This window comes from Nothoprocta perdicaria, unplaced genomic scaffold (genome assembly GCF_003342845.1).
Source record: "Nothoprocta perdicaria isolate Ctin4 unplaced genomic scaffold, notPer1 scaffold_172, whole genome shotgun sequence".
Taxonomy (NCBI): Eukaryota; Metazoa; Chordata; class Aves; order Tinamiformes; family Tinamidae; genus Nothoprocta; species Nothoprocta perdicaria.
Window position 1 is genome coordinate 1,056,844 of NW_020454894.1, and position 19,100 is coordinate 1,075,943.

At 43.7% G+C, this 19,100-nt stretch overlaps 1 protein-coding gene across 1 annotated transcript in view; it reads left to right on the forward strand.

The window, feature by feature from the left end:
• The first annotated feature begins 408 nt into the window (after positions 1 to 408).
• PPP2R2D (protein phosphatase 2 regulatory subunit Bdelta) overlaps positions 409 to 19,100 on the forward strand; it is a 29,028-nt gene continuing 10,336 nt past the window's right edge. The window contains exons 1-5 of the mRNA XM_026036216.1: positions 409 to 436; positions 560 to 640; positions 13,403 to 13,500; positions 16,845 to 17,010; positions 18,646 to 18,758. Coding sequence (XP_025892001.1) covers positions 430 to 436; positions 560 to 640; positions 13,403 to 13,500; positions 16,845 to 17,010; positions 18,646 to 18,758 — 465 coding nt within the window. The 5' untranslated portion in view covers positions 409 to 429. The remainder of the gene's footprint in view (positions 437 to 559; positions 641 to 13,402; positions 13,501 to 16,844; positions 17,011 to 18,645; positions 18,759 to 19,100) is intronic.

The following is a 19,100-nucleotide window of genomic DNA, read 5'->3' on the forward strand; positions in this document are numbered from 1 at the left end:
GGACACCAGGGGAGAAAACAGGTCGACAACAAAACTATGTTCCAGACTTGGCAGCTCCGGGCGCTGCGCGGCCGTTCGGCCTCAGCAGGGCCGCGCACCCCGAGCGGACGCAGCAGCGGAGCCCGGCCGGGCCGCGGAGCCGCGCTGCGCCCGCCGGCTCCCGGGCCGCCCGCCTCTGCCGGGCCGCCCGCTCCCGCTCCCGCTCCCGCTCCCGGAGCCGCCGCCGGTCCCGCCCAACGGCCGCGCCGCCCCGCGGGCCGCCGGCGATGACGTCACCGCATCGGGCCGACCGGCAATGGGCGCCATTTTGAAACGCCGAGCCCTGCAGCGGCGGCAGCTCCGTGCGGCGGCCGCGGCCCCCCGCTCCCGGCCGGCCCGCGCCCCCCCGCGCGCCCCGCGGCGCCCGCCGCCCCTCCGGCACCGCGCGACATGGCAGGTGAGCGGGCGGCGCCGGCGGCCGCCCCCGGCACGGGCCGCAGGGGCGCGGCCTGCGCGCCGGGCCGGGCCGGGGGGCGGCGGGGCCGGGCGCTGCCCTCACCGCGCTCCCTTCCCTCCGCAGGGGTGGCAGGCGGCGGCGGCAACGACTTCCAGTGGTGCTTCTCGCAGGTGAAGGGCGCCATCGACGAGGACGTGGCGGAAGGTAGGGGCGGCGCGGGACGCGGGGCGGTCGGAGCGGGCAGAGCGCGGCGGGAGCCGCCCGCGGGCCCCGGCCCGTGCGAACCGCCCGTTTTCAGGCAACAGCGGCCCGCCTGGGCACCGCGGCGGGGCGGCGAGCGGTGGCGTCGGTGGGGCACGGCGGCGGGCGCCCTGGCCGTTAGCAGCGCGCGCGGGAGCCCGCGCCCTGCGGAAAGACCTTCCCTTCTTTCTTACTGTGGTTTTCTTCTTTTTCCCCTCCCCCAAGCCTCTCTGTGTAGGCTCTGCAAGTTGGAAGTGCTGCGTAGACAAGTGTGAATGTGTGTGAAATACGACTGTGCTCTTTATTTTTAGATTGTTTCCTACATTAACCGAAATAACCGTTTGCATTGCACAAAGTGAAAACGTTCGTAGTCCCTGTGTGGGGTCGTCTTGGCTTGTGGATTTTTTTTTTCTGGTTGTAGTAAACGTGTTTTTTTCTGCAGTCTGCTGTGGAGAAATGATGTTGACTGTTTCCATGCTGCTTCTTTGGGCATTCTGTTCAAAATAATAGTGATGGATGGAATAGGCTTCAGAACCGCTTGAGGAACCAGTGCTATTCAGTAGAGGTGGTTGTTTTCTTTCCTTTTGTTTATTTATTTTTCTTTCCTGGCCATTTTTCCCTCTGCGTGTTTCTCAAGGCGCTGCGGCGCGGCCATTCCCGGAGCTCCCGCCGCCTGCTCCGTGCGGGGCAGGTGGGAGGCTCCCCAGGGCGCCTCCCTTCTCCTGCCTCCCACCCGTGTCACTGAGAGTCGCCTCTTGGAGTAAACGCCCTTCTCCGAGCACCATGCTGCTCCTGCTGCTGAGCAGCATGAGTCTGCGGAGCCACAAGGGCCTTCGTTTGGAAATGCTAGTGCGCCTTAAACCTGGCGAACAAGCCAAGTGTTCAACAGCACTGTGCTGAGAAAAGAAACTCGTATATAGGTTTAAAGAGACAAGGCACGGAGGCTGTGTGGAGAGGTGAAAGAGAGGTAAAGGGAAATAGTGTCTCTGTGGTGTTCCGCTTATCCTGTATTTACTCTTGAGTATTTGGACTCTTCCTTGGATGAGAACTGCAGATTGTGTGGCATGACTACCTGTGAATAATTGCACTTCTAGGAATAGGGCAACTAGTGTTGGAAGTAGCCCTGCTGCAAATATTACACAGAATCCCTGGGATTGCTGCTTTTGTAAACTTGTTTTATTTCTCTGATTTGGAAGAAAAATAGCTTTAAAAAGAAAATCTGAAAATGATCAGATAAAACAGCCAATAAATGTGTTAAATAAAGATTCTTTGCTTAATGGTCATATATACAGCTTAGTCACTCAAATTATAAAGTCTGTTCATCAGACAACCCAAAATATATCTTCCTTTTAAACTGTAGTTCTTGAATGCACTTTATGTATCTGAAAGACAATTGTTGAATATTATTTTAATGAAAATATCAATTTGGCATTGCCATGCTAATATTTGTACATTTTCAGCTCACTCTGCATTCCTAGGATTTTTTCTAACAAGGTCATTAGTATAGAAGTTCACTTTTTTGGTTTGTTTGTTTGTTCTGTGTATTGATCCAGTAATCTGTGAAATCAATTCAGTGGTGTGTTTAACTTCTTTAACTAAAAGAACAGTATTTGAAATAGATTGATCACGTAAAAGGCTGAGGAAATGCATCAGTTATTGAAGCTTGGAGTTTTTTGTTTTGTTTTCCCTCCAGACTCTATTTTCTGCTTTAGATTTAAGGAGCAGGACTGGGGGGGAATCAGTTATTGAATGAAATAACTGATATTGAGGAGAGTAACAAATTTCATATAAAAAAGTAAAAATGTGTTGTAATTATTATTTGTATGAAAACATTTGACTGCAAACACAATGCTTCTTGATGGAATTTAGGGTTGTTATTCATGGATTACCTGTTTTAGAAGAAGGGAACATTCTGAATACAGGCCTCACTTATTATACTGCCTGAGACCTAGTTAGTTTAGTGATTTGAATATTTTCTCCAATTTGTTCAACATGTTCAAAAAAGTTCTCTTTTGGGGAGTGGCAGGAGTGCTGGCAAGCAAAACATGAAAGTTAACATTATTTAATGTACAGATATGCACAAGTCCCCTGGGCCAGATGTTCTACATATAATCTGTAATCACTTCTGGAGATAATTAAAAAAATGTGAGTGTGTGAATCTGCCCTGTCTGTGGGTAGGGGTTTGTTTGGTTTTTTGCATGCTACAGGTTTTCCAAATTGACTTCTATTATTGGCAAGTTGGAAATCTTTGTCAGATGTGAAGCTCTGTTGTGAAGAGCTTGGATTTCCCATTATTGATACTGTGGTTTCTTTGGGTTTTGTTTTTAAATAGCTCCCCTGCACCCTCTCTCTCCAAAAACAGTCTCTACGGGTGTTTGGACTGTGAGCTGTTTCCTCTGTAAGTGCTGTTTTAATTCAGTACTGATTAACTATAACTTCCAGTCTGAAATAGAAACAGTTTTAAGAACACGATTACTCCACTAAATGAGACAAGTACTGCTTTCTGCCTGGGCAGCTTCATTAGCTGAAGTATTTACCCGTTTTAACCATAACATTTGAAACCCTCCAGAAGAAGTGCAGTCTGAAGCTTGGTCCTGCGAACAAATGCAGGATGTGGTGCCTTTCCTCTGTTGTAGGGAAGAGATGCTGTGAAATCCCGTTCGCTGGCTGGAGGGTGAACCTTTGTAAGGCGTCTCATAGGAGCAGAACTCTTGTTCTGCCAAGAACGTTGCCTGTAACTGACTTTAAGAGTAGTTGTCCTGTTGTATTGGATTTTCTGCTTGTTGAAAAGGAAAATGCTGCTTTTGAAATCTCCAAACTGTAACTGACACTTACAGCATTGCTAAAGTAAAAGGTACTTTTATTCATAAAATAAAAGGTACTTACTTCATCAGTTCCACAAATTCTGTAGCTCATTTCTTAAGAGTTATAATAATACTGAATCTGTTTATTCAAATGCAAAATATTAGTAGAAAATAATAAAATAAATAAAAGTAGAAAATAGTAAAAACATATTGAACTGTAATTCTGCAGTTTTTTTCAAGTTTAAAAATGCTTCTTGTGTTTAAACCCTTTTTATAAATTAGTTTTGGGGGCTTTATTTCTTGTTAAGAAATGAAAAAAATGCTGAAGGAATTGTTATTAAGCTGTTGTTGTTAATGCAATACAAATCTCTTCAGTCTTGATTGGTTATTTCTGACAATTTCACGCCTTGCTAGAAGGGGCAGAAGGTGAGCTTTAAGCTGTTTGGAGGAGGTAATGATGTGTTACTGTAAACAGCACTTGCCAACACTTTTGTCCTCCCTAAAACTTTCTGCACTTGTCACTGGTTTATACTGACATGTAATACATCCCCTTGCCTTGATCCTTTGACAGTTTTACCACTTTTCTGCCAAGAATTCCCAAAGGACCAGTGTTTCCACTGTGCAAGTGATGGAAAGCCATGGTCAGTTTCAGAGACCACAAATGTCATTAATAAAGGAAGTCTTTGCTGTTTTGTGAGTTATATTTGGTGTTCTGTATAGTGCCTATAATTATGTAAGATGACCTTTAGGAAATCTTACGATATGTTTAAATACAGACAAAAATAAGAATTTGGAAACAGTGGTGGCCTGAGCACATGTTTCAAAGTGGTTTCTAGCTAGAGCAAGTCGCATTAAAGTTCAAATCCTTTAATCCCATTCTCTTTCTTACGACTGAAGGACTGAGGTTTTTTTCTCATCCTGAAATCTACAATGCACAGTTTATAAAAATGTTTTTCTTGGCAATAGCATAATAATACACATTTGTGTCTGATTCCATCACCAAGCACAGAAAAAGGGGGGAATGCTCCAGTAAGACAGAGTGACTTTCTATGCAGCGGATGTTTGGACAAGGTAGTGTAACTTCCAACCTCAGCCGTGGTTCTGGGATATGGCTGGGCAAGGAAGTAACACTGAGGGGCTATAAAGGCAGCATGTGATATGTGAGCAAGGCGGTGGTTGTGAGCTTTGGGGGCTTCCAGGGAATCCAGCCTTTCTCCTGTCTCTCATGGTCATCTATAGTACATGGCTTCTTGTACTGAAAAAGTCCAGACTTGCAAGCGAACAGCTTTCCATTTTATTAATTCTTTTAAAGAAAAGGCAAAAAGGCATTCCAGATGATCTTCAGAAGAAAAGTGCTTGTGTCAAGTGATGTATTCTTGTCTTCTGGAGAAGAATCTGTCTTGCCAACTAATATCTTTACTGTGAATTTAAATAAGCTATCCTTACCGTCATTCTTCCTTGCATCTGTGTGTGACAGGGTAACGCAGGGGTCTTCCTTTTATTTTTGGCGGAAAATTAGGACATAGCAAAGATATTAAACGCAGTCAAAGATGATTCCTAAGTGCTTCATTTCACGATGCAGGTGTTTTATTTAGCTGTTTGTTTTGTGATATATAAAAGGAAGCTATGACAGTTGTGTCAGAGAAGCCCAGGGGTGCAGGTTTATGGGCACAAGAAGAAAATTCTTAAGACCAGTGAAAGATGCCAAGTAGAATATTAAAGAACAAATAAGAAAATTCTGTAAAAGAGTAAGCGACCACTAGGCTACAAGACAAACTAGTATTTATGGCTAGATGCAATGTTGATTAAAATGTGAAACTGCAGGAATGCATATTTCAGCAATGATAGTCAGATTGGGTATATATTGGGTATCAGTTGCAGAATTGTGAGGTGGGAATGCAAAAGAAAACATTCAAAGTAGTGGTAATAGCGAAAACTATACAAGTTTATAGATCTAGGCTTAATTTATGAACAGTGCAAACCGGTGCACTTGGTCTCCATGTGCTATATTCTTTGCTATTAAACAGAACGGTGGTTTGTGCCGACAGTGAGTGGCGCCACTTTCCGAGCCATGGAGAACTTTCATCCATGCTCTCCTTATTGGGTGACGTTTGTTGAGTATCATAACATCTAGGGGAGGCAATACTTCTACTTAAAAAAATAGCAAGCTGGGAAGGTGTGGATGTTGCAACTGGAAAAATTTTACCCATTAAGACTTTAACTTTTGTAACAGAAGTGCAGTGGGGAGAGCATGATTAAGTCCTTCATTTAAAAAAAAAAAAAAAAAATACACATGGACAGCTGCCCTTTCAGTGGGAGGAAGGTCACTGAAATTATTATTTCAGAGGTTAAAAATATCCTGAGGCAACAGACTTACATACAGAATACTGGATTATGTCTTGAATACTATAAATAGCCTCCATAAGTTCTCCCTTCCCTGTAAAAGGCACACAGCGAGCTTTGGCAAGCATGAAGGTAAAGCTTATTTTTGTCTTTCTGAACTTCAGCTGTACTTCATTTTTCTTGCTGATGCTTGACTCTTAATTTGTACTTCTCTGCTGTCACTAGCGTATGTAGGCATCCAGATGTGCTTTGAGGAAAAAAAAAAAAAAAAGCAATTTAACCAAATAATAAATTAGGAAAGTTGCTGGGTTTTTTGTTTTTTTTTTAGGAACTGCTTTACAAGGGCTAAGACCTGACAACAGTAGCAGTTTATGATATGCAACCTCCATCTAGGCTCATTGCATAGAATCTGCATTTGCCTGGAAGCAAGTCAGTGAGAGAAAAATGAGGAGGAGGAAGGGAGATGAAGACTAAAATTCACTGTTGAAGCCAGTCAGTAATAAGCAGACACGCATACCAAGTGACACGCTGCTAGTTCAGCTGCCCTGTGGGTGGCACAAGGGCAGGCCGTGGTGAGCAGCAGTGCCGGCTGCGTGCGGCTGCGTCCGCGCCAGAGCTGCCAGCTGCGGTGCCAGCACTGCCCCGGCCTTCGGTGCCAACACGCCCCATGCTGTTAGTGGTGCTGCCAGGCTTGCTGCGAAATAGGTGCTGTCTAGTAGCAGGTGGTTCTAAGATGCTCTGCATCTTTAACTTGTCATGCTTAGATGTGGCTCTGACTTGAATAATAACTAACGTGGGGGGAGACATTGGTTGCTACCTTTCTTCCTTCTTTGATTTGCACTGTTCACTCCAATGACTATTTTTGTCTTCAGTTACATCACTGTTCTTACTTGCTCTTTTTACATTCTTTTATTTCATTCCATTCAGTCCTTCACTTATTGTTCTGACATGCTGGTTCCTTTCTCTCTTGCGTAGACCCTGTCTAACCATGTCTTAAACCAGTTGTGTCTTGAAGTGCTATATCACCATTGTCTGGTGCAAGGGGGAGTTCTGTGCATTATGTTGGGTTTTGTTCTGGACCATAGGAAATGGCAGATTCCTGCTCCTCAGTGGATTTAGCAGCACGTGATCAGTACTCACCTCCCTTTTTTGCTTTGCTTCGTTCCCATCAGCTGTGGGGGACAGGAGAGTTCCCAGTCCTCATCTCTTCAGCTGTAGATAAAAAGCTCCCTAGAATGCCAGTGGGGAGGAGGGGAAGGTGTGTCACCTTTGGGCTTAATTACAGGCAGAGAAACGTTCCTGCTATGTTTAGTTCCGCTGGCGGCAGCCTCGGCAGTGCGTGCCAGCCATCTGGCTTGGTTCCGGAGCCGCTCGCTTCCTCCTGGAGCAGGAGCCTCTGCAGAAAGTTGCAGAGCCGTTCAAGCAGCTCCCTCCTGGGGCTCCAGGACAGATCATCCAAAAGGTGTTGCAGGTTACAGAGATCCCTCCAGGCAGGGGGAGCAGAAAGAAGGTCTGCAGGCTTGCAGTTTTCTTAGGTGTTTGAACTAAATGTGAACCTGTGTGCTCTTCAATTTCCAAAAACATAAAAGGTGAGACTCCTTAGGAGCTAAAGCAGCCTCCCTTTCAGATGGTCCTCTAATACAGCATCTTCAGAGTCTTTGTTGTTAAATGTCTGAGGAGAGGCCTCCTGACAAAGGCATCTGTGAGCAGCTTGAAAGAATGAGCAAAGAGTTGGTGCTGCTTGGGTCTGCTTAGTGCTAAAGCACGGTCTGCAGTCCCAAATGCATGAACCAACTGGGTCAGGTAAAACATGATTACATTTTTCTCAGTTTTTAGATTTTTAACAGCATAGTCATGTGCAGCCAGCTTCAGAAGAAGTATTAATGGTAACTAAGTTTAGGTGTCTAATTTAGATTTTCCGGATGTGTTGCTTTCTCTGGAAGCATAGAGACCAGGTCCTGAAATCTATCAGCTAGGAAAACCTAACGTCTATTCTCTGTGGCCTTAGGTTAGTTTGGAAGTCTAGGCTTGTTTGTTTGATTTTTAATCTAAGTATCTTTTCCTTCCTGACCCCTTTGCTTGGAATAGGAGACCTAAATTACAGATCTTTGACAGGATAAAGGCAGGAGTTTAGTGATATGGGGAGATTAAGTTTAAAAAAATCTTTTTAAAAGACTTGAAGTACTTTTAACACCTAATTTTGAAATTAGGGTTTAATACAGTTACTAGGTGACATTGCTTTTAATTGTTTAATAATTTATGTGACAACCTTTGAAAATGTCTGCTTTGGGGTTTCCTACCCTATATGCAGAATGTAAGTTAAAGCTGCTTTCTGAAAGTGAAGCTAAAATTTAATTTGTCGTGGCAAGGAAGAAACAAATATCTCCTTCAAGCTGCTAGTCTCTTGTTCTGCTGTTCCCCGGGACGTGCGGTTCCCGTGCGCACCTGCGGAGCAGAGGCCGCTGGCCACGCGGGAGCAGCGAGCAGGGCAACGGGTCGGAGGGAGCTGGGCGCCCGCGCGCTGCGAGGCCGGGGCCCCAGGCGACAGCCTCGGCCAGTGTGCACCAAATCTGCTGTTCTTGTTCTTCATTCGTCAGTATTTTGCTGTTACTGAGAAAAGATGGAGTATTTCGTCAGGAAATAAGATTGGTGATTGTATACAGAATAAGAAAAAGGTTTAGACATATAATAAAAATACTTGAAAAATTCCAAAGTTAATGTGATTTTTCAGAAGCTACAGAGACTTGCTTTGTTCTCTCTGAAAGTTTTAAGCTGCTGGAGAAAGGAAGAGTGGGTGTCAATGGGTGAAGTATGCTGAGCAGTACATGGAGATTGGAGTGAATTTTGCAGTTTTGGATTTGGGGGATTTTTGAAGTAATACAGTGCTGAGAATGCTGTGAAATTGTTCCAGGTTCATCATGCTTCAGTGAAACCTTCCTGGATGGAAAAGTAGTGGGGTGTTTTGTTTGTTTTTAGTTGATTTATTGTATTCTAAATTTTTCTTAGTGGCTTAAGAGTACACCCATACCGCTGTAACAGTTTTTTCCAGTCTTGTAGCCAGCACATATTTGTATTTTACTTTGAAACAAAGTATGCTGCTAAAGATTTTTGTAAACTTTAAATAAAAATGGTCTAAAATTTAAGCAAAAAATTAGAGTGTTCTTGAGAGGAAAAAAAAATCTTCAAACATTAGGTAGGAGGCAAGTATTCAGTAGGATTTATTTCCTTCAGAGGGAGCTCTCAGTAGCTTGTCGATTTGTCAGCTCCATGACAACAGCAGCCATGTGCTGCCTCCTCTAACTTCTTTTTTCAAAACTCCTTTTTTCTTTTTCTCTCGTGTCCTTGTCTGGAGCTGAGCTCTCGCTGCTGCCGCACGTGGAGCACATTTCTCTTGTGCAGCGCTGCCACGCTAAGGAGTGCTGCTGCGGGAGGTGCCTGCCGCCGAGCAGGAGAGGCCGGGGACGGCTCTGCCGAACGGGCTGCGCGCCTGCCTGTCCCGCAGGCGAGCTCTTCCCAGCCTCGCTCCCCCGCGTGTTGCCCGGCTCTGTGCCCGTGCGCCGCCTCGGCTTGCCTGTCCCCACCAGCCTGTCTGTGGTGCATTTTCGTGCATCGTTACTGTGACATTTAAAATTCCAGACAGCGTTTTCCAGTAGGTAGTCAGCAGGGAGGGAGAGATGCTCTGCAGTGGCAGGCTCTGCATTTCTCATGCACATTAAAGCAAAATTGATATTTAGTGTATTTTGAGCAAATAAATCAGTACTTGTATAGTATACACAGGAGAAACTATGTATCTTTTTTATTTCCGAAGTTGTAAGAAAATGTTCTTTAGAAACATTCCTATGAAATAATTGTATGTGTTAAGGAATGATTTATTCTTACAGGACGGTTTGGTGTTTCAGAGTAGAACTGATCTGTATTTAAATGGCTTTCAGATTTCTTGGTGCTGCAGTAGTGTTTTTGCTACTTGTAGGCCTTTGTAACTTAAGGGCTACTAAATGTTTGAGAGGAATACCAAAAATACCATAAACTTCATCTGTCAAGTTATGCACCTTGGACTGAGTGCCCTATCTGTTCATTTGTTTTCCTTGTTTTTCTGCTTTCCCGTGGTGTCTCCTGAAATGCTTGTTTTTGTGTTTATAACTGAGTAATGCAGGGATGGAAGATGAATGAAGATGGCACTTTCAGCCAGTTCAGCACATGCCAGCTTCATCATTTTGCTGATAAAACTCTTTGCTCATAACAAGATAATTGGTATTTTTAACTCTAAGACCTCTTAGCCAGCCAACAATTTGCAGTGAGCTATAATTTCCATGTTCACACAATTTCAGCATGTATTGGGCACAAAGCAAATGTATAATTGTGGAAAAGCTTACCATGGGTCAGTACTGAAGCCAGCAGCTCTATTAGCCACATCCAGAGGTGGGTTTAGGTTGATTCTGAATTGTTTGACCTCTAGCTCTTCCCATGGTTACCATGGAGGAAATGTTTGCTTTAAAACATTTCCAGGATTACTGTAAATCTTTATTATGCAAATTGTGTAGGGGCTTTGTTTAAAATGCTCAGAACACCATAATCAACCTGCTTCTAAGTGTGGATAATGGTTTGGGGAAAAAGGGAAGAACATGTGTCAAAAGGAAACAGAAATAAAGAGTTTTTAGGCTAAAAATTCCAGGATAGTGTGAGGAAAATATGCAACCTATCTGCAGGTATTCTAAAGTTTTGGGGGTTTGCTTTTTTCAGTGGGTTCAGTTTTCCTATAGAGATTTCCATCCACTCCATCTTCCCACTGTTCCTGGGAATTCAGCAGGTCCTGTTCTCCCACAGGATGGCACCAGCTCAAATCTACCATTTTAGGGATGGGAAGATGTCCTGGCCCCATTCAGGGCAGCTACCTGGGTGGCTCACACTGAAGGCGTGGGATGTGTCTACCGATGGCAGCACTGCTGCACACACGGCATGTGCACACCTCCTCACCGCGGGCACTGCCCTGTGGAGGCTCAGCTACTGGCTTCCTCCTGCAAAACTGAGGTTTGCTTTTGCTCTTGGCGGGGGGAACAATCCAGTTGGCAGAAAACATCGCGTGGACCAGTCCAAACCCTCTTCGTGTATGTGAGACCCCTTTGTCTTTGAGTATCTTGGGTAAGACTAGAAAAATGTGACAAGTTTTGCAAAAGTAAAATAGCGTTATCAGCTTTTGGGGTGGACAGAATTGTTCTGTTTTGGGGGTAGAAGGCATATGTAAGAAATGCTTTGGATCACATACACTAGCCTGTATATTCTTGCAGCTTAACTGGAGCAAAAAGTGTGAACAGAATTCACTGGGCAATCAGTGTGCTGGCAATCCCAGTCTCTCTGTAGCCGTTTGCAGCTCTGTTTGTCTGTCAGCTCCTTGCCTTGCTCGCTTGCTGCGTGGGTGTTAATGCACCAGTGACCTGCGATGTCCTTAACCTTCCGGAGCCAGGGACACGGCTCCACTTGCATGCGGGCTGGCAGAGCTTGTTTCTCTGCTTAAATTTCTTGTAGGCCTTTTAACTTTTAATGCAGAGGTTCAGTGAGGAAAAGTGCTATTGCTCTGCATAATTTATAGGTAAGTGGACTAGGTAGCTTTTTTATATCTGAACTGAGTAAACAACATGCTACTTTATATAGTGTCACGTCTATTTTTAATGTATGATATATATGTAGATATGCGTGTACTGTTATGTCTTAAGGTTTTGTTAGTCGAGTGTTACAAGGAGCTTGTAATACTATGGCAAGTCTAAAGTATGTGATCGTTTATTTAGTGTTAGTGAAATCTTTATGTCATCTTCAGTAATTGCCATTTTAGCAATTTGGAGAGGATTGTCCTGGGTTTTGTGTGTGTGTATGTGTTTCAAATACTACCATGTTCAGCCTCGTGCCGAAGTGAAATGATCATGTAGCGGAAATGTAACACTGGGGAATAAATCCTTAATCTGACAATGCTTTTGGTGAAAATCCCCCAAAGATGATTTCTGGTAGCTTGGGGAGAGGTCCTCAGCAAAGGCACAGCCTCACACAGAAGTCTGGTTGAAGCTTGGAGCCCCTTCAGGAGCTGCAGGGCTGGTGGTTGCTGTCGCTGGGCATCCTGAGGCCACTGAGCCGGGGGGCCCTGGGGAGGGCCCTTAACTTGAAAAACTGCTTAGGGAAGGACCTGATTTCTCACTACAGAGTATGTGCAGCAGTAGCAGAGCTTTTGTTCATGTTTTTCCTCCTGCTTTGGGTGAGCTGAAGATTCTGGATTGGCCATTATCCTGCTTTTTTATTTTTTTTTTTCCACCCCCCCAACCCCTAAATCTTTTCACAACCTTTTAAACATTAATATAGGAATGGAAGTATCTAGAAGCAGATTAGTAGTATATTTTTGAAGGCTGGGTTAAATCTGTTTGTTTTTTGTTCCCCCATCGAAAATCCCTATGCACTTGGAAGCAACTCTGTGAAGGGGCCCTGCTGACAATTTGGCTGTGATGTACTGGGGAAGCTGCCGAGTGCCAAAGCTCTATCTGCTGGGGGGTTACTCGCAGGGGTTTAAGGTTTGGATTGAAACAGCTGATGGAAAGTGACATGTCAAAATCAATTTAGGAAAGTAACTTTTAATCTAGTTTCCAATTACAGGCTCTGAAACCTATCTGATGCGGAATACTTCAATTCTGTAAATTGTTTTGTACCTGCATAATATAGTGAAATATTTCCATGGCTAACCACTGACACTGTGGATAAAATGTTTGCTGAAAGCTGTATGCTGTCAAAAATGAGCTTTTGTTTTGTCTGATTGTTCGTTTTTATGGTTAAAACCTGCCTCGTTTATAGCCTTTAACGCACCCTCGTTCTGATGGGAGATTGTTTGCTGGCAGTTACAGGGTCCTTGCCGCCTCGAAAGGCCTCTTGTGTGCGCAGTAGAGCACCACGGTGCTGAGCGAACACCGGCCGTTCCCAGGCTCTGGCTTCAAGGGCTTAACTCGGCCTGAGGTGGAGCTCCTCCAGCCTCCTCTTTGGTGCTCCACTTCCTTCACCTGCCATCACCCCTGCCCCTGATCTCTTGTATAAATGCTGGTAATTCTGCACTGAGTTGGTTCAGGAAATTTAAGTGACCAACTTTTATTATTTATTATTTTGGGGCCACCTTGGTTTCCTGAACTAGCTGCATAAATAATCAGCTCAGGGAAAGGCAGATACATGCCAGCCTTACTGTAATCAGTTTAAGGTGCAGAGATGCTCCGAAATAATACACCAAATGAACCCTTCTGATATGATCCCTACTTTTGGAAACTCTTTCCAGGCTCAACTCATACACACATCAGTATTTACTGTCAACAGGTAATCCCAGAAAACAGTGTGCTTTCTTTTATGATTGAACTTCAAAAACATTTCACCAAGAAAATGTTTTACACTGGAAAAATAACAATTGACCGGCTTTGAAATAAGACGTAATTTTTTTTAGTTACAATGATGTCATAGTTCTGTTGTATTAATACAAGTTGCTTCATTTTGTGTTCAAGTCTTGAAACATCTTGATTTGCTTTCCAAACTACAGTGCTATTTTTTTCTGTTCTGTTTACAGCTGATATTATTTCGACAGTTGAATTTAATTACTCTGGCGATCTTCTTGCAACAGGAGACAAAGGTGGCAGAGTGGTTATATTTCAAAGGGAACAAGAGGTCAGTGCCATGAAAATAACAGTGCTGTTACACTGCTCTTGTGTTGCACGGTCTCACTTTACCTTTTCATGCTGCAAATGCTTGGATAGTTTTCCTGGAAAACACTAAATGAAGTTTCTAAGTGAACTACTACTTGTTCTGAGCTCGGTAGGTTGGTTTGATGCTCCTTCTTCTGAACTCAGTAGGTTGGTTTGATGGTAATGCCCCACATGCACACACAAAGGGAACAGATGACCACTTCCTATATGTACTTAGTATGCTCAGTATCATCTTGCAGAATGGCAGCTGTCAGCTTTATTTAAGGGAAAAAAATGATGTTTTTGGAAACAGTCGAAGGAAAGAAGCTTATAAAGGAGAGCACATTGTAAGCTGCCAGGAGAACAGGAGAAGCTGGTTCAGGAATTGCAGCCTTACCCCTGTGGTGCTGTAGGAGCTGGGGCCCTAATGCAGTGGGAGCACTGGCTCTCCCGAGCCATTGGACATCCTGGACACGGAGCGAGGGCGCGCGCCGTCCCCCCAGCTGCGCGGCTCCAGCCGCCGCGTGGTGCTGATGCTGTGTGCCGAGGCCGCTCCGGGGCCACCTGCATCCATCCTAGTGTGCGCCCACAGATGAGCCAAGTGCTCTTATTGCCCGGGCCTTAGGCACGCAGTGGCTTGTGGTCACGTTTAGCTGGCAGAAACGATTGAACTTTCCATGCGACATTTCTTTTCCTGCCACTGAGCAGCATGCTTATGTCTTCCTATGAAGAGCTGGTGAGAATTTTGAGCTTTTTTTCATAAAAATGTCCAATTGAGCATGGAATTTTAATTGGTCTTTTTTGTGTCTGAAGCATACTAGTCTGCTTCTCAATACTTTGGATTTTATCTTTGCTATAGTACCATTTATAAGATATTTTACCATGGGTTATTTGTCAATTTTCAAAAGAAGATTTTTAAGGGAGGATGTCAAGAGTGGGACCAGACTATTTTCAGTGCTGCTCTGTAATAGAATGAGGAGCAGCAGGCACAAAGGGAAACACAAATGTGAAAGTGAGGAAAAACTTTAGTGTGAAGTTAGCCGAGCACTAGAACAGGTTGTCTAGAGAGGTTGTGGAGTTTCCCTCTCTGGAGATGCTCAAAACCCACCTGGAATGATCCTGTGCAATGTGCCATTTTGCAGAGCTGTTGGACTAGAAACTGACTAGAGGTCCCTTTCAACCTCACTCATTCTGCGATTTTTGAAAGGTAGTAAAATGAAAATGCTGGTGCTGGAAAAGCTGCAGAAAGGTTATGGTGCTACAGCTAGAGAGCTCGTAGCCCATTAATCACTTAATCTGCTGTGTAGACCTAACTCAAAGCGAGCTGGAAGTTGAACGAGTCTGCCTGCTTCACGTCCCTAGCTTGCTGGTGCTTGGCCAGAGCAGCGCTGCTATCCGTTGTCATTCAGATGCTTAGTGCTCACTTGGTCTCTAAGTCTAAACCCCCTTGTCACTGTCAAGTCACCTCCTCTCAGTTTAGAGCCAAACTGAGAGGCAGTGGCTTGCACCTGGGCTGCAGGGGTGGTGGGCATGAGAGCAGAACTCTCCTGTCCTCCCTGCAGGTGAGGGCTTCATTTCTGTTCCTGACTCGATCGCTACAGACTTTCCAAGGCTCCCCTGCAGGTTACCAGCTGGTAACTCGATGTGTTTAGTTCACCACCACCCCGAGTTAGTATTCTTCCCACCATGTCCTGCTCGGGAGTTACAGAACTCAGTTCTTTATTGAATGAAGAGACCACTGGGGTCAATTGACTGCAGAAACCAAGCTGCTCAGGGTCTTGAGACAAGTTGAGCACATCCGTTTCATAGTTTTTGATATTTTTTACCCATGGAATTAGCATGCTTCAGCTGATCTAACACAGCACAAGACAAAGATGTGTGTCTTAGAGCAAAAGTACTCATGTCATACAGAATGTCTGCAGAGGAGGGAGAAAATAATGAAATGATACTGAAAAGATGATGAAGTAGGGTCTTGGAGCTAGCTGAATTTTAGATTAGGTAGAGCATAGCTGTAAATTTTCACATAGAATCAACTAAAACTCGAGACTGTGGGAAACAGCAGCAATAACCTGACCAGAGTAACCCCATTGAGGGCTGCGCAGTGGAGCCTGGAGGCGTGAGGAGGTCTGAGCGCCACGCGCGAGCGTCCGCTGTCCGCCTGCCGCAGCGCGCCCTGCTCGGGGTGCAGCCCGGGCAGCTGCGTCCTGCCCGCTGCCGCGGGGCACTCTGCCTCTCCAGTGGCTCCCACCTGTATTTCAGAGGAGTTCCTTTTTTCCAAGTTGTGGCCCTGCACAGCTCTACGAGGCAGGGGTAATTCCCCACTCACATGAACTTGTTTGAAAAGCCCCATAACTAGATACCTCAAGTCTGACCCTGCAAAGCAGTGGATGTTTGGGACTGTGATGTGTTCCTTGGTACAAGGACTACAGAATCTCAGATTCTACCAAATAATAATAATACAATAATAATAATTCTACCAAATAATAATAATTTCTGTATTAGGGAAAAAGTTGTTTGACTCTTTCTAGTAATCCTTGATATATCATGATAAATGCCATAGAAAGGCTCAAATGAAAATGTGCTAGTTCCTTGTCTCAAAATTTGTATAAAGAAAAACTTTGTCAGAGCTTAAATATAAGTCTTGATGCTGCATCTGTGTCCTGTATTTCCTAAAGAGTGGAGGAAAAGAGGCCAGCTGTAATGCTTGATCTTTCTGACCTTTCAGTCGTGATTCCTTATAGTTCTGTTTTTATAGAAAAAAAAAACGGACATAAGACACAGAGTAATTAAATGTTTGATGGTCTGGAATCCCAGTGTTATGTCCATTCCTTGGTGAATGGAGGAGTGAGTTTGGGTTATGGAGATAAGTGGAGTAGGAAAACATATTCCTTGAAGTTGAAGGTTTAGACTTCGGGATGTAGCTGATCTCACTGCTCAGATTTTGTTGAAACTGGTTGGTAGCTGTAGGACAGGCTACACTCTTCTAAACAAACACAGCAAATCCTTTGCAATAAATGTGCCTCTTTAAAATACTTTTTTTGTCTAGTCACAAAACCTATCCTATTATAATATATATCTATAAATGTGTGTATATATATAAAGCTACTTTGAAGAAATGTAAGTCTATGTGCATTATAGTGATGCTAAACTGGATACTGTCATAGAGTAAAAATATCAAATTAATCAAGATGTGTTGTAATAAGTTTACTTTCTAGTTGACACTTTACAGTTTCTAGTCATTAGTTTGTGTGTGCCATTACTAATGAACTAAGTTTCAAGAAATTTCTAATGAACATCAGTTTCAAGAAATATTATGTTTCCTTTCAGAATAAAAGCCGTCCTCATTCTAGGGGAGAATATAATGTTTACAGTACCTTTCAGAGTCATGAACCCGAGTTTGACTACTTGAAAAGTCTAGAAATTGAGGAAAAAATTAATAAAATTAGGTGGTTACCACAACAGAATGCTGCTCACTTCCTGCTGTCTACAAATGGTAAGGACACTTTATTTTTGCAAAAAGAACTTTCTACCTCATTTAGATACTATCTTACCCTTGATCCATTTGCACTTTGGGGGGTTATTTTGGATGTTTTAATCTCTTGTTTCTAATCATATGTCCAATGTTTTGATTGTATTGCTGTAGATAACTGATTTACCCTAACTATGCAGTGAAGCAGCGACCTACCAGGCGCGGGCCGTTGTGTGGATGCACCAGCCTCACTCCCCAGTCACCCCCACTGATACTCAGCCTGTGTTTGGGGCCCTGTATAAAGGGCTTCTCCCTGTGCTACCTGCTAACAGAAGTCTTGGAAAGCATGGCTGATGCTTCAAAATTAGGATGACTGAAGATTTTCTGATCCCAGATGTCTTTTAAGATAACCATTTGAATTTGGAACACTGTGATTACAATTCTCTTGCTTTCCTAATCCACAGATAGATGCATCTGTGCGTCTTCAGAAGAGCCCAAGGCTTAAAAGGCAAAAGTCACATTAAAAGTAGTAACTTGAGGCATATTCATTGTAGACCTTGTAATGTTTGCATTATATCTACATATTCTAAGTTGGAAAGGTAGCAATACCACCTTTTCTGACCTATTTTTTTTTTTCTTCTGGTATGAAGAAGCACTGGTGTAATCAGTGTGATGGTTAGTAGGGCTGTTGAATTTTATTGTGCCATGGAGCAGGCTTTAACATGTAGAACTGCATGGAGAAACTTGCTTTTCTTGTCAGAGGGACAGGTGTTGCCCATGAGAGTTAACATCACTCCTTTGCTTGTGCTTAACGTATCAGCACTTCTATAAGGTCATTTCCTACTATGCGAAACTTTAAAAGCCAAAATGACTTCTGTCTGTAGTACTCTGAATTCTTTGATCTAATTCATATGAAATTGAAAGCAGTCTTAAACTTCAGTTTAAGCAGTCTTAAACTCTTCCATGCTTTAAAATTTTTGGAGGAGGTGCTTGTTTCCCAATACCTATACATCTCATGCCTGGTTTACGTGCTTCCACTGCATTTTTGGTGAGGTCTCGTCTCAAAATACTGGCACAGGCCCCTGCTCTGCTGCTTTTGGCCCTTAGCAGATGCTTGGGACAAGTGTGGTTTTCCTCAATTTAAGGTAGTTATATGTAATTCATTTTTTCCTGTTCCCCCCCTAGTATTTCTGTTGTTACTGGGCACAGGTTAGGTAGTGAGTGCAGGGCTCTCCAGTGACCCGCAGCTTGGGCTGGGTGAGTGACCAGTTAGTGCCCTGCTGCTCGGGGGAGGCTTCTGTTCTAGTGCAGCTGAGCCCTGCAGCAGGAACGCAGAACCTGCTTTTCCCCTCCTGGGGCTTGCCCAGCTTTCCCCTTCCCGCCCTTGCAGTGGGTGTAAATGGGTGTATTTGGGCTTTTTTGCATGTACCGGTTCTGTTGAGCGGTACAGCACGAGCACTGTTACCTTATAGCCCGTGGTGTGGAATGGGAGGGTTGTCTCTTGTATCATATTGTTGCTTGAAGGACTCCAGCGAGATTCTTTGTGGCAAGCAGTGGACACCTAGATGCACAAATAACACCTACTCTACTGACTTTGTTATTTAGTGACTTATTTTAAACTTAATTCATTTCAAGGATGTGAATTTTTATTGGTTTTAGATAAAACTATTAAATTATGGAAAATAAGTGAAAGGGATAAAAGAGCCGAAGGTTATAATTTAAAAGATGAAGATGGAAGACTTAGGGATCCTTTCAGAATCACAGCGCTACGGGTACGTTTCTGCTCTTTGACTTTATTTTTTATTTTTATTATTTTTCTGCATTTACTTCATTACCTTTGTACTATGAAAGTTGTCATCTGAAATGTGTAGACTAGAAATGCAATTTTGGTGAGGGACAGTGAAAGCATTCATAAAACTGAGATAATTATAAGAACATACCTGTAAGAAAATCTTGACTTGGAAAACTTAAAATACTACATGGAAATCTGTCTTATTAGTTTTGCAGTATGCTTTTCTTGGAATATTTTAGCATATTTATAGTGGATTTGATTTTTTCCCTTTTTTTAAATTAAAATACTTCGTTACAGACAGCATTAATCCCTCTGAGTATAT